At 40.8% G+C, this 13,499-nt stretch overlaps 1 protein-coding gene across 1 annotated transcript in view; it reads left to right on the forward strand.

The window, feature by feature from the left end:
- LOC105928369 (rho guanine nucleotide exchange factor 28) overlaps positions 1-13,499 on the forward strand; it is an 86,773-nt gene that overhangs the window by 45,192 nt on the left and 28,082 nt on the right. The window contains 1 exon segment of the mRNA XM_036143988.1: positions 13,309-13,430. Within this exon segment, the coding sequence (XP_035999881.1) occupies positions 13,309-13,430 (122 nt within the window).

The raw sequence follows: 13,499 nt of genomic DNA on the forward strand, positions 1-13,499 counted from the left end.
ATCCATGCCGCTGCACCGTACGTGACCCTGCAGGTTGGTAGCGGGAGGGAAAAAAAAAAAAAAAAAGAAAAAAAAGAAAAGGAAAGGAGGAGCGCAGCAACGTGGATGGAGAAAACAGAAGCTGCTCTCAGGGCTGTCTCCATGGTGAGGCCGCTGACCTGGCAGTCGCCCCCCCCTGTCTAGCTCGGCTTTTACATGCTAAAATATAAAGAAACAGAAGGGGAAGTCTCTTCAGATGTTTGGACTCAGATGCAGAGACTTGTCTTTGAGACGCTCTTGAACTCGGTGGATTTGATTCATTTCTCTCACCTCTGGAACTGCTTGTTGTGCTTTTTTTTTTGTTTTTTTGCTGCAGCTTCTAAAGTCACTCCTATGTTTAACTTCATCTCTCTCTCTCTCTCTCTCTCTCTCTCTCGCTCTGCTTCACTCCTTCCTTCAGCCACTCTTCAGTGAGTCAGTACCCTCCTCCCCCTGCTGCTGTCAGCATGTGTTGATATCTTCCCTGCTCGCCCAGTGCCGAGCATTATGTATGAGTGACCGAGTCAAAGAACATTGACACAGATTTAAGACGAACTCTTAGAAAGGCAGGAAAAGAAAGTCATTAGCAACTAGGAGCGAGGCTAAGGACGGCACAGTTGCGTCCCAGCTCTGTCGGACGGGTCGGGGAAAAGGGGGGAGGCGAGGATTTTAGGGGGAAGGGTGGTTAGAGGAGACAGACAGAGAGGAACATGCTGGCTCACTCTTGAAGTGTCAGGGGCTCTCTGGAAAAAACAAGAGCGAGAGCCACAGCTTGTCCGGAGCCTGTTCTGCCATGTGGGGATTGGATGTGAATTGAGGCGCTGCTCGGTTGTGTTTTAGGCTCCCTGAGCTGCGCGGATGAAGTTTTTTTTTCTTTGACGTCAAAAGTCATGGATTCTGACTCAGACTCTCCTTTCAACTACTCCTGGCCTTCATTCCCCAGGATGAGGATGTGCCGGAAAACGGGTAAAAAAGGTAACGGGATGCCAGTTCGGATCAAACTTGTTCTATTCAAACTAGAAGATAACCGTGTCCTTGATGTGTTCCTGTGACATGTTCACGTGCCTACTGCCAAGCAGGCCTGGGAGACTCTTGCAGTATCATAACGCTGAGTAAAAATACTCAGAGGCTTCACTATTTGTACATAATAAATACAGAAAACAAAAATGTATAGTATGATGGAATTGCTTTAATTTTAAACAGAAATGTAACAATGATTCTTACTGCTACAAAAATAATATATTAATGATTACAGGTTTAACGGTGTTACCTATACTACCTATTTAATGTTCATTTTGATGTAGAAAAACGCAAAAATGTAGTAAGAGCACCTGCTAAATTCGGTAAAAGGCTCTTAATTGAGTAAAACAAGTCTAACGAGCTGATGTTAGGGACAACTGTTGGTCAATGGGTAGACTAGTCATCTTGCAATCGCAAAGTTGTGGGTTTGATTGCAGCTTCCCCTTGTCACATGTCAGTGTGCCCCCGTGCAAGGCACTGAGCCCCAAGTTGCTTACTGATCTGCATATCCAGTGTATGAATAGTTGTGCATTAGTGAGGGCGATTCCGTGAATGTGGCTGTAGTGTAATGTGCTAAATAAAAGTGCTACATAAATTCAGTCCCTTGATATTGGCTGGTTAGTCAGTCAGTCTGCCCTGGTGCTTAGCTGCTTAACGGAAACAGTGAGTATGATTTGACATAGTTTTAATATATAATTACCCTGATAAATGTTTTGTTGTATGCTCTATTTTCCAAATGGCAAAATGTGTATTTCTTGTGAGAAAGGGGAACGTGTGTGAACCTTCTTTCTGTCAGCTGGTCAGCAGCGTGTAACAACAAATGGGGCAAGGCAGGGCTGCCTTGCTCTCTTTTCCATACAGCTGGACAAAACTTTCTCCGGCACTGAAAGTACTTCAAAAAAGGAAAAGGATAGAGTAGAAGGTTTAACCAAAATTTAAATGTTAACTTTTTAAAACCTCAGTAATCCTCGAGTAGAGGTAGGATAATAGGGTCTCATCCACAGAGTAATTGAAATAATTACTTTTTATTTAGGGAACGTGTGAAGGGATCATAAACAGAACTGGCCCTAGGACAGAGCGCTGAGGCACGCTGGATGGGAAATTGCTTAGAATGGAAGGATTGGATTTACATGATCTGGATTTGGCCAGAAAGATATAGATTTAAACCAGCTGTTTAAACTGCATCCATTAACGAGGATTCTGATGAATGAGAAATGAAAGAAATCCAAAATCAATTGCAATAATTTTAAGTGGCACAGTCTCAGTATAATGGAGAGAATAAAACCAGACCGAATTCTTTTCATAATACTTAAAAAATCTCCACAGACTCTATTTAAAGATTTTCTGGGAATATTATACATTTTCTCTGTTCTGCTCTATGTAGAATAACAAGCTGATGTCAGTCTGTCAGTTAGCTGGCTTGTCTGCTTGGACAGGCGGCTTGCAGCTGCTTGTTTAACGGACATGCTCCTCATAGCTTGTTACCTGTAGTTTTAAACAATAATAGCTTGGTGTGAGTGAGGAAGGTCTTGGTCTGAAATCTCATTAAAAGGACTTTAAACTGTAAGAAACAATGTGTTTGAAAGTTTAAAATCTCTTTACCTTGATGCAAAAAAAAAAAATGTCTACTGCAACATTGCTCATCGAAAAACAAATGAATGTGGTATATTTTAAATAACCTTTCTCGTTTTGGATTACTTTTGTTCTTGTATGCTAGAGATGGCTGAACAAACAGCCGAGTGCCCTCCCGACAGAAATAAGTTTCACCATTCACTGCGGAACAATAAAGTTAAAATTAGAACGGTTCCCATTACGCATTGTCGCTCTCAGGCCTCCTACTCTGCAGCAGCCGCTTGGTCAGAGTTAGATAGCTGCATCTTTTCCAGTGATGTAACCTGATATCCGACAGCGTGTTGGGGAATGTCAGATGTCCGCTCCAAGGCAGATGAAGCCCTCGGCGGCGATCATCATTCTCGGGCTGCACTGTTTCGTAGAAGAAGCCTAAAAGGGGTGCTGCTGTCGTGCAACGCCAAAGAGAATCGTCTTTTGTGCATCTTCGTGTAGTTTGCTTTTACTCGATTGCAGTTTTTCTTTACGTACCCATAGGACGTCAAATAGCTTACATCCAGTTGTTTGCAATCCAGAAATCCAGTGTTAGTCCAGGGTTAGTCATGGGAAACATATTGTTGTTGCTTAAAATAGTGCAAATTTACGTTATTGTGGTTAAAAAGCTCATGACTTGCGCGCGGGTGGCTGTGTTCGTTGGAAGGAGAGACAGACGCAGGGGAAGATCGTGTTACTGCCACGGCTGTGTCATGGCTCACCTCCAGTGCTCTCTTCCTCAGCTTTCTCTCTCTGAACCCTCTGCGAGATTACCTGTGTCACCATAACGCTTATTGATGGCATCAGATGTCTCACGCTCTTTCTGCACAAGCCTTTAAATCTCGGCCGGTTCTCTGCAAGCGGATGCTGCAAAAAGCGTTCAGGCGGCTTCGTTTACCGACACATGAAAAGGGAATTGTGATTTCAGGTGTGCGCAGCTGCGAGTTTTGTTTCTTTACTGTGAGAAGTGATCGCTGCTGAGTCTGGCTCTCTGTCTCGATCTCTTCATGCATTCAAATGTAAACACGGCGAGAATGTGATGCTTGGACCGGGAGGCTCGACCGCAGGTGTCATAACTCAGAGCCATTTCTGTGGATATGCCAGAGCAATTTTTTTTTTCAATGCTTTGAATGTCCCTGACAACAAAGCTTAAAAAATATACTTTTGCATTTGTTCTGAATCCTTTTGACTTTGGTTATTATTTTACTCTCGTCTATCTTCAAGCTGGCAGCTAGTTTAGGTAGGTGTTCAGAAAGAAACCTCTTAAGCAAACTGTTCTTTTACTCTCATAATAAATGACTTCAAATGATTATGCTGTTAATAATTTTTGTTCATCTAGAATTTTTGGTCTCAGCATAAACCCTTTCACTGGACAGAAACCTTGAGAAAGTGTTTCTTGTGTGATGGAGCACGCTCCATCTCTTTCTCCCTGGGGTGTGCAGGAGTTGAAGGGTCACTGTGCATGTTTAACTGCTCTGGTCTGGAAACGGGGCCATGACTGCTGTCTTTGTCTGTGCAGACCTGCCATGCTCTCCTTCTCACTGTGCTGCTACTGTACACAATTAGGTTTTACCTTTACAAATCAAAGGCAAGGCATGTTTTTTTTTGTGCAGCAGATTTTAATGTTGATTATTTGCAAGGTAGCTCTAAATAAATGAGGTGCGAAGGAGTAGATGAGGGGTTCCCAAAGGTGGGGTCGGGATTGCTAGACACCTCTTGGGGGGATTCTCTAAAAAGATTTAGTATTTCATTATTTGCAAAACCAATACCAAAGTATAACTTTACAAGATGCTTTACATTCCTCAGTTTCAAGCAGGGGGAAGGCTGCGCTTTTTGTAAAAATTCTGGTAATAATTTTACTTTATTCTCATAATTTCACAACTTTATTCTTGTATTATTGTGACTTTATTCTCATAATTCCTCCCATCCCAAAAAGAAAAAAAATCCCACCTGTTAAAAGGGGGTCACCAGTCTCTGGCGTTGTTATATTAGAGGTCGCAGGCTGAAAAGTTTGGGAACCCCTGGATTAGATGACTGTCAGTCAGAAACAAGTGTTGTTTTCCAGTTACCTGCAAGTTTGAATCTTTGATCTGGGAATGTCAGGTAACCAAACTTAAGTCTTCCAATCCCAAATTTGAAAACCAGTTTGATGTGACTCGACCAACAAGTAGTAGCAATACAAGCTAACAACAATGTGTTCCTTTTCGTTTTATACTTTCAAACCCTGTAGCAACAAATAACACGGTTGTAAAACAAAGTGTGTGTATAAAAACATTTATAAAGATGTAAAAAAGAAATTGAAGTGCACTGAAACTTTTTTTGCTAAGGCTATGGGGTAGCCATGTTGGAATTTGAAGTCAGCGTTGTTAGTGTGTTCAGTTTGTTGAACGGCGTATCTGTGAATTATGCCCCACATCAGAAAAAGAGAGGAAATTACTACTGCTCCTGATTTATGGTGATAAGAATGTATTTATCTCTATTCGTTGCAGCCACACACTAAATATGTTCACAAATACAGCATTTACATATTTCTGAAACTGGTTTAGTGAGATACAAGCCATCAGAATGGCTTACAAATAGTTTACTAATGCAACCTTCATTACATTATACTGTGTATGCAGGGTCCAAACTGAACTCAGGGCTGCTTGTCGAGCTCCAGACTTCCCAGTCAAATGTTTAATTTCAGGTTACATTCTTGCTGTTTTTTGTTGGAATGCAGAAAGTCTGACTACCAAGTAGAGAGTAAATGCCTCATAAAGAGTCTTAGACGTTCCTTTTGGATTTTTGACCTCAGAAAAATCTATAAGTTAGTTTTGTTCAACTTTACATTTGGAAATGTCAAGAACTGAGTAACAATGGAACAAATAATTAAACCCCATTCTTCAGCCATCGCCACCATTGTTCAGTGCTAATGGATAAGAATGTTTCCCCGCTATTTCTGTGGCATAAAAGCAAACAGAAAAAGATCAAGGTGTGCTGTACAACTGTTGTTCTGCTCTTTTAAAATATCAGTAATTATGATTGCGCTTGGAAAACTTGGTTTTTACTTGGGTAGTAATTATGTTTTTGGTATTTACTGTGTTGGCTATTAAAGGTTTGACAACAACTGCTCTAGAGAATGTAGACTTAACTCGGAGATTGCCATAAACCTCCAAATCCAGGATGTTCTGTAACAGAGATTCACAGCCCGAAAGGATGAAACAGAGCGACGTTGCAGCAATACCTTCTTTTTGGTATTTTTTTAATTTGGCTGTGGGTCAATTTACTATTTTGTGAATTTCAAAAAACAAACAGATATTAATTGATATCCACCGAGAGACGGCTCCTTTTCTCACCCATTTTATATTTTGGGTACAAAACAACTAATGTACAAAACCATAAAAACCAGGAAAGACCAAGATGGCCAGGAAAACTCCAGAACCTGACAGTGTCTCCCCATCATGCGTGAGAGCCAGCGCTGACCAACTGGCCCCCATCTTCACTCAGCTCTTCAACAAGACTCCGGAGCTTCGTGCTCCGAACAAACTACCATCATCCCTGTCCCTAAGAAACGCACCATTATGAGGTTAAATGACTATGGGTCTGTGGCCTTGATATCCGTGATCGTGAAATCCTTTGAACAACTGGTGTTGAAGCATCTTAAGGACATGACCAGCCCCCTGCTGGACCCACAGCTGTTTGCTTACTCGGCAAACCGGTCTGTAAATGATACAGTCGACTAGTGACTACACTTCATCCTGCACCACCTTGGCCTCCCAGGGATATATGCCAGGGTTCTGTCAGTGGACTTCAGCTTGGTCTTCAACAGCATGAACCCAGACATCCTCCACCAGAAGCCCACCAGCTTCCTGACTGGCTGGCAGAAGAAGGTCAGGCATAGGGGGCATCTTCACCTGCCCAAGAACCATCAGTATGAACACTCCCCAGGGGTGTTTTCTCTATCCGCTCTTTTTCTCTCTACACACAAATGGCTGCACCTCAGCAGACCTGTCTGGGAAACTCCTAAAATATGCAGATGACACTACTGTCATTGGTCTGATTCAGGAGAATTATGAGTCTGCATACAGATAGAAGGTGGATCACCTGGTCCACTGGTGTGGTTAGAACTACCTGGAGCTTCATCCTTATTTATATGGTTGTCTTTTGGAGAACACACCCCACACTGCCTCTCCTCACCATCCTCAACAACACTGTGTCTGCTTTGGATCACTTCCAGTTCCTAGGATCCACTCACTTTCAGGACCTGAGGAGATCCTCGTAGTATAGATTGATAGACACTGATCTGAAGAAGGCCCAGCAGATGCTATACTTCCTGTGGAAACTTAAGAAGTACAACCTTCCACAGGAGCTGTTGGTCATCTTATTCACTGCCTTTTTCATTCTGTTGTGCACGTCCTTTGGATTTTCCGAAAAACAGGACCGGTCCAAACTACAACGAACAATAAGGTCCGCAGAGAGGATCGTCGGGGCCGACCCTCTGGTCAAGAAAAGGGCAGCTAACATCCCTTATTTACAAAAAAGTTTCTTCCCTCAGGCTGTTTTTCTGATGAACACTTAACAGAGTACCCAATAATCAGTACTATGCAGATTAGCACTAATCCAACCATGTCTTCTTCTTTTGTAAAAATACTGAATATACTGTATTAGGGCTGGGCGATATGGCTTAAAAATAAAACCTCAGGTTTTATTATACCAAATCCAATTAATCAATTTTATTTCCTCCTTTTCATTTTACAAAAAGAAATTAAATGAATTTTTTTTTTACTTGTTTTTATTTCAATCATTTTGTCTGGGAGTTGACCTGAATTCTAGGTGCAACTAAAAACAAGCTGTCAAACATGCTTGTAAAACAAGATGGCAGCCCTGCCATTGTAAACAAAGAGAATATAGCAAAATGTTTGCTGCTAGCAGTATTAAACAATGAGCAAAGGATAGGCTTCACTTCATTTGGGTAACTTCAAACTAAGTGATTGACTACAATACAATGCCTTGTAATATGGTAGAAAATAAGTTTCCTCTACATATATTCAGCATTGTATCCTATTCTCTTCATGGAAGCCCAATGAGTGCATTTCCCTTATATAGGACATTTTTGACCAATCTGTATAATCTGACTGATTTTGACTTTGTAAAGTGCCTTGAGATGACATGTTTCATGAATTGGCGCTATATAAATAAAATTGAATTGAATTGGCAAAATAAATCCTGATTTTTCCAAAAATGAAATTTAAAAAAAATTATAAATTCAAATGAATGAATTAAATCAATTTATCGCCCTGCCTTATACTGTATACACATTTACAAAGACCTATCTTTATTTTCCTTTTTTATGTATACATATGTAGAATGTCTTCACTGAGAGAAATGTGGAACCAAAATCAAATTCTTTGTTTGTGTGCACAAACATGACTATTAAAGCTGATTCTGATTCTGAAAATGACCGGCACCTGCTCAAATTTGCCTCTCTGAGCCTGAATGAACGGTCATGCGTTAAAGTGGTTTGCCTCTTGGAAGCCTCTCTCATCTTTTGTGATTCTTCTGACTTTAATTTTAAATGTCTTGATAAAACCGACAAAAGCGAACTGTAGGTCTTCTTCACACAGTATCTTCCACACAGAAGGGCGTTAATGTGGCTTGATGTTTAGTTATGGCTGCAATCAGTGAAGTGATAAATTCTTTAAAAAAATGTTTAAAAATCTAATCTTTTATTGCAGCACACTGTAAATTTTAGAAAATCAAAATTTTAACATGATTAGGTTTATTCAAACTACACAAAAAAATAAAATATCACCCTGTACCTGAGTTAGTGCCACCCCTTAAAAGTCATATTAAGCAAATCTATTTGAACCATTTTGTAATTTTTACATTTCTACTTTTTAATTTTGTGCACTGGATCAGTTTAGGTTTAATTATCTATGACTACCTGTTTTCTTGTGTATGTAGAATATGACACAGAGGCCATTTCCTTCTGGCCACTCTTAAAAACGGGGTAAGGCAAGAGAACATACCGTTCAAGTAAGATCAATGTAGGCTGATCTTCCTGCCAGGAAATGGCTTTTCAGCAAGCATTTCTGGCTGACAAGAAAGGATGAGTAGATGTAAAGGCAATATTATGGCGGAGAGTCTGTGAACCTGCGGGACTGTTCCCCTTACCAGGGTAATCTGAATAAAAAATCTAGTGCTGCCTGTCAGAAAACCCGGACATGAGTCATCATTAAGGTGCTGCAAGAAAATTAGATAAATGCATAAACTTGCCCAGACCTACTTTCAGAACAATAATTTAAACTTTATGAAAACTAGACCTGTGACAAAAAAGACTGTAAGAGGGTCATGAGGTAAGAAGTCAAACAATCCCTAAAGTCCAATGTAGAGAACTAGAGCAATGTTTTAAGTACGCAGCTGAAATAAGCTAAAATAATTAAGGCTTTTTACGCACCTTTAAAATTGGCACCAATTGTGTTGCAGAGTGTTACCTTCTATGAGAGAAAAAAAAAACAAATACAATGGACCCTGAGCACCTCTCCTAAAGCCCTTTTAATAAGTAGAAAACCTGTGAACAGGTTTGTCTTAGCAATTAAGTCAGCTACTCCTTTATCTTTTTAAGAATATGAATTCGCTGCTTCATGTGCTATTTCACCAGTTAACTGATGTTAAACACAGATCTCACTGCCTGACAGTAATGTTCACCGAGGCGGTGTTTATGGGTCAGAGGTATGTGAGTAATTGAGTCCATGGCAGCCAGCTGTGGCTTTGGATCGGGCCCAGAACCTGAAATATTTAGCCCGTCTGTCAAGTTCATGACGTGGGTTTATATGAAACGGTATCTACTTTCAAACAGCAGTCTGAACCCCCCGTCCAGGTCCTAACCACCCCCCGTGAATTAAATTGTTGGACTCATGCTAATCCTGTGAGACGCAGTGGAGTATCCGATGTGCTTCTGTGATGATATTACAGATGTGGTTTCACATTTCCAACAGACTGTTAAGCTGTTGGACCCAGAGGGTTTAAAAAAAGTAGCCGGAACGGTTTGTTGTCTGTTTGAAAGGCACGTCAGGACTTTGGAGAATGAGGAACGATGTCGGGGAAAGTCTGTATACACTCGGCTGGTTCAACTGGAGTTAATTCGTTTAGATTTAATGTGGATGTGACGGGAATCATCTGGCGTCCTCATCAGTGTCCGTTTGACTCCCGGTTGCCTCTCAGATTTATGGGACTTGCCGCCCACAGGAAGCACAGCCAATTGTGGGTCTGATTTATTCTCCGTTACAGATTCTGAACCTCTCCTCTGCTCAGCAGTGCTGAGGAGTTTTGGTTTTAAACAATGTTGGAAGAGATTTGGTGAGAGCAGCAAAGCCAACTCTCCCAGCCTATCATCATCATTATCATCAATTATTTATCTAGAAAGCACTTTGCAAACCAAAAAGCGCCCAAAGTGCTGTACAGGTGTATAACAAATAAAAATGTCACCACCAACAAAAAAAAAAAAAAAAAAATCATACATTCTAATATTTTGTTGGACCGCATTTAGCTTTGATTTTGGTCATACATTCGCTGTGGCAATGTTTCAATAAGCTTCTGCAGCTTCACAAGATTTATTTCCTCTCAGTGTTGCATTAAGTTTTCACCAGGATCTTGCATTGATGATGGTAGAGTCTGCCTGCTCTGCAAATCCTTCTCCGGTACATCCCAAATATATATATATAATATGGGGTTAAGGTCTAGACTCTGTGGTCCATGATCCATGTGTGAAAATGATGTCTCCTGCTCCCTGAACCACTCTTACACAACTCAAGCCCGATGGATCCTGGCATTGTCATCTTGGACTATGCCTGTGCCATTAGGGAAGAAAAAACCCATTGCTGGAATAACCTGGTCATTCAGTATATTCAGGTAATCAGCTGACATATTTCTTTGAGCTCATACTGTTGCTGAACCTGGACCTGACCAACTGCAGCAACCTCAGATCATAGCACCGCTCCCACAGGCTGGTACAGTAGGCACTAGGCATGATGGGTGCATCACTTCTGGCCATATTTCTTCCTCAAAGACAATGGGTCCCCACTATCTGTCCAGTTTTTAATAATGTGTTGGACAGTTCTTAACCCAATTTTGGTAGTTTCTGCGATCTCCTTCGATATTTTCTCTGCTTGATGCATGCCAACGGTTTGACCCTTCTGAAAATGACTAACACCTTTCCCACGACCAAGAGATGTGCTTCTCGACATGGTTGTTTAAGAAATGAGAAGCAACTCATTGCACCAGTCGAGGTTAAATAACTTGTTGCTAGCTGAAACACAATCGCCCATCCGGTAATTATCCAATGGGAGGCTCGTACCTATTTGCTTAGTTTAATCCAGGTGGTGACTTTTTTTTTTTTTTTGGCCAGGCAGTGTATTTAATAACTAAAATGATTTTTTTTTTAAAAAGCAATACATTACAGGGTTGATATTATAAGCAATAAAATCAGCAATAAAAAGCATAACGAAGTCAAGGACCGACCTAATGGTTGTGCTCTCTGTAATTAAAAGCTAGTTCTAAAAGAAGAGTTTTTAAAAATGATTTAAACAAACATTTAAAGTTCCAGCAGACCTCACTAAAGGACGGAGACCGTTCCACAGCCTAGGAGCTGCAGCTGAAAAAGCTCTATCTCTGTCGACCACGTGCCGAGTCCTGGCAGCAACTAAGAGCTTTTGGTCTTTCTCAGACTGGGCAATTAACCTCTCATAATAATCTGTTCGTGTTAGCTCTAGTTTCTTAATGATTACCTGAGAGATGTCTCACATACTGGACTTTGTAGCAAGTTACTCTGCTTCGTTTCAGACCAAAATAAACCTGGCTCACCTTCGACATCCTTATCTCTCGTTGCTGCACTGCCCACATTACATTTCTGTTCTTTACATAAAAAAACAATTCAGAAAAAAAACATACGTTGACTCATTCATTCACTGCTTTGCACCTGAATCCCTATTTATTATTTCATAACATACTAGGGAAAGCGTTTGTAGATTTAACTTGCCAAAAAGATTAAATGTTTAAGTTTACAAGTCAGAATATAGAGAAGTCTCCAAACACTATATAGTGCACTATTTAATAAACAAGTGGCCAATTTGAAGATGGGCAGTCTTCAAAATAAAAGCACTTATTTTTCCTATCTATTGAAAAATATTTATTAACTAGTGTTAACCCACTTCCTACTGCTTTTCTGTCAGAAGAAATGCACACAGATTTTCTTTTCAAGTCTCCGTTTCCTTCCGCTTCATAATTGTGCACAAATTTGTATTGGTATAGTCCATAAAATCCCAATTGAATTAAAGGTTGTGGGTGTAATGTGAAAAAACACTAGAAAAGGTGAGGGGTATGAAAACTTTTGTAAGACATTTCATTTCACTTTAGTCCACACAAAGGCACTGAATGCTGAGATTAGATTTGGTGGTTGAGAGATGCACAGGTCAAAAAATAAAGAACATAATCTGTTTTATATAATACTGTAAAGGTGAGTGCAAACTGGGTGTGCAATTAAAAAGCAGGCCTGACATTTTACACTGCAACGAGTGCTTAAAATACTGCATATTTCTGTATACTGTTGTACACAGTTGAGCTATTTACATGTTTTTAACAGCATAATTGTGAGCTGACATCTGGAACAGAGTGACATTCAAAAAAGTCACTTCAGCACAATTCAAAACTAGAAAACCTATACAGTTACAGATGAGATAAGGCATTGGCTGGTCAAAGAGCGGGGTGCTGATATTGATTGATATTGAAAGTTAGACCGTAAACAACGTTGTTTGCTGTAAAAAACTGTGGAAACTTCCCAGAACTGGACTGAGGCTCAAATCAAATTGATATCAATGATCACACACATGCCTCGGCTTCGAATTGCAAAATCCTTTTTACTGTGACCCTGAAAACTAAGAGGTCTTTGAAGGCTTTTGATCATCCACATGATACTCATCAGCAGTTCCAGCCTGGCTTGATTGGGCTTAAAATGGACACTCTCAGATTCCTGTGTTTACCTATCCTTTACAGACCTTCAGCTGTCTGCTTTGTTAAGATAAGTTTGAATAATACCTCACTATTAATGTCTCCTCAGAGGCCCATTGTTTGGCCTGCAGCCTCTTTACTCAAATGCATATGCTTACATTGTAGCCTGAAATATATATATATATATATAAAAAAGGCTGTGTTGCGGAAAAGGTGTGCTTTGTGTAGAGCAACATGCCCAAGGGAGGTGTGTGTGTGTGTGTGTGTGTGTGTGTGTGTGTGTGTGTGTTTTTCCCCCACTGATCAGCACAACCAGACTGCAGCTCACAGTGCCTCTTCTGTGTTAGAAAGGTTTCTCTCAATGCCACTGTGTGCCTACCAGGAGTTATTTCCACTCAGCCGCTGTATCAAAAAGCAGGGCGGTGAACAAACATGCCTGCAGATTTCCATCCACAGCAACTTCACGTATGCGCAAAGAGCCATTCAGACACACTCACACACACTCAAGGGGAGACGGAGAGAGAGAGAGAGAGAGAGAGAGAGAGAGAGAGAGAGAGAGTCTTGGTACTGAACAAAGATATGCAACTGCCCAGGATGTCTATGTCACTTCCCGTGTTTGTGAGCAGTCATTTGGTGTTGCTCTGGAAACCAAATGTAATATTGAAAAATCCCCTCTCTATACAGAGAAAAGCCAGTCCATAAGGGAGAGCCAGGCCTCGTCCCCGACTCGGGCAGCAGCTGCCAGACTCTCAGCAATGATACACGGCAAAGACCAAGTGTACGCCAACACCATGCTGGTGGACCAGGTGAGCCTGAGTCACTTTTTTTTTCTCCTTCTTCTGTAAGTGAAAGTTATTTTAATAGGAAAAAAAAGA

The sequence above is a fragment of the Fundulus heteroclitus genome, chromosome 12, assembly GCF_011125445.2.
Source record: "Fundulus heteroclitus isolate FHET01 chromosome 12, MU-UCD_Fhet_4.1, whole genome shotgun sequence".
Taxonomy (NCBI): Eukaryota; Metazoa; Chordata; class Actinopteri; order Cyprinodontiformes; family Fundulidae; genus Fundulus; species Fundulus heteroclitus.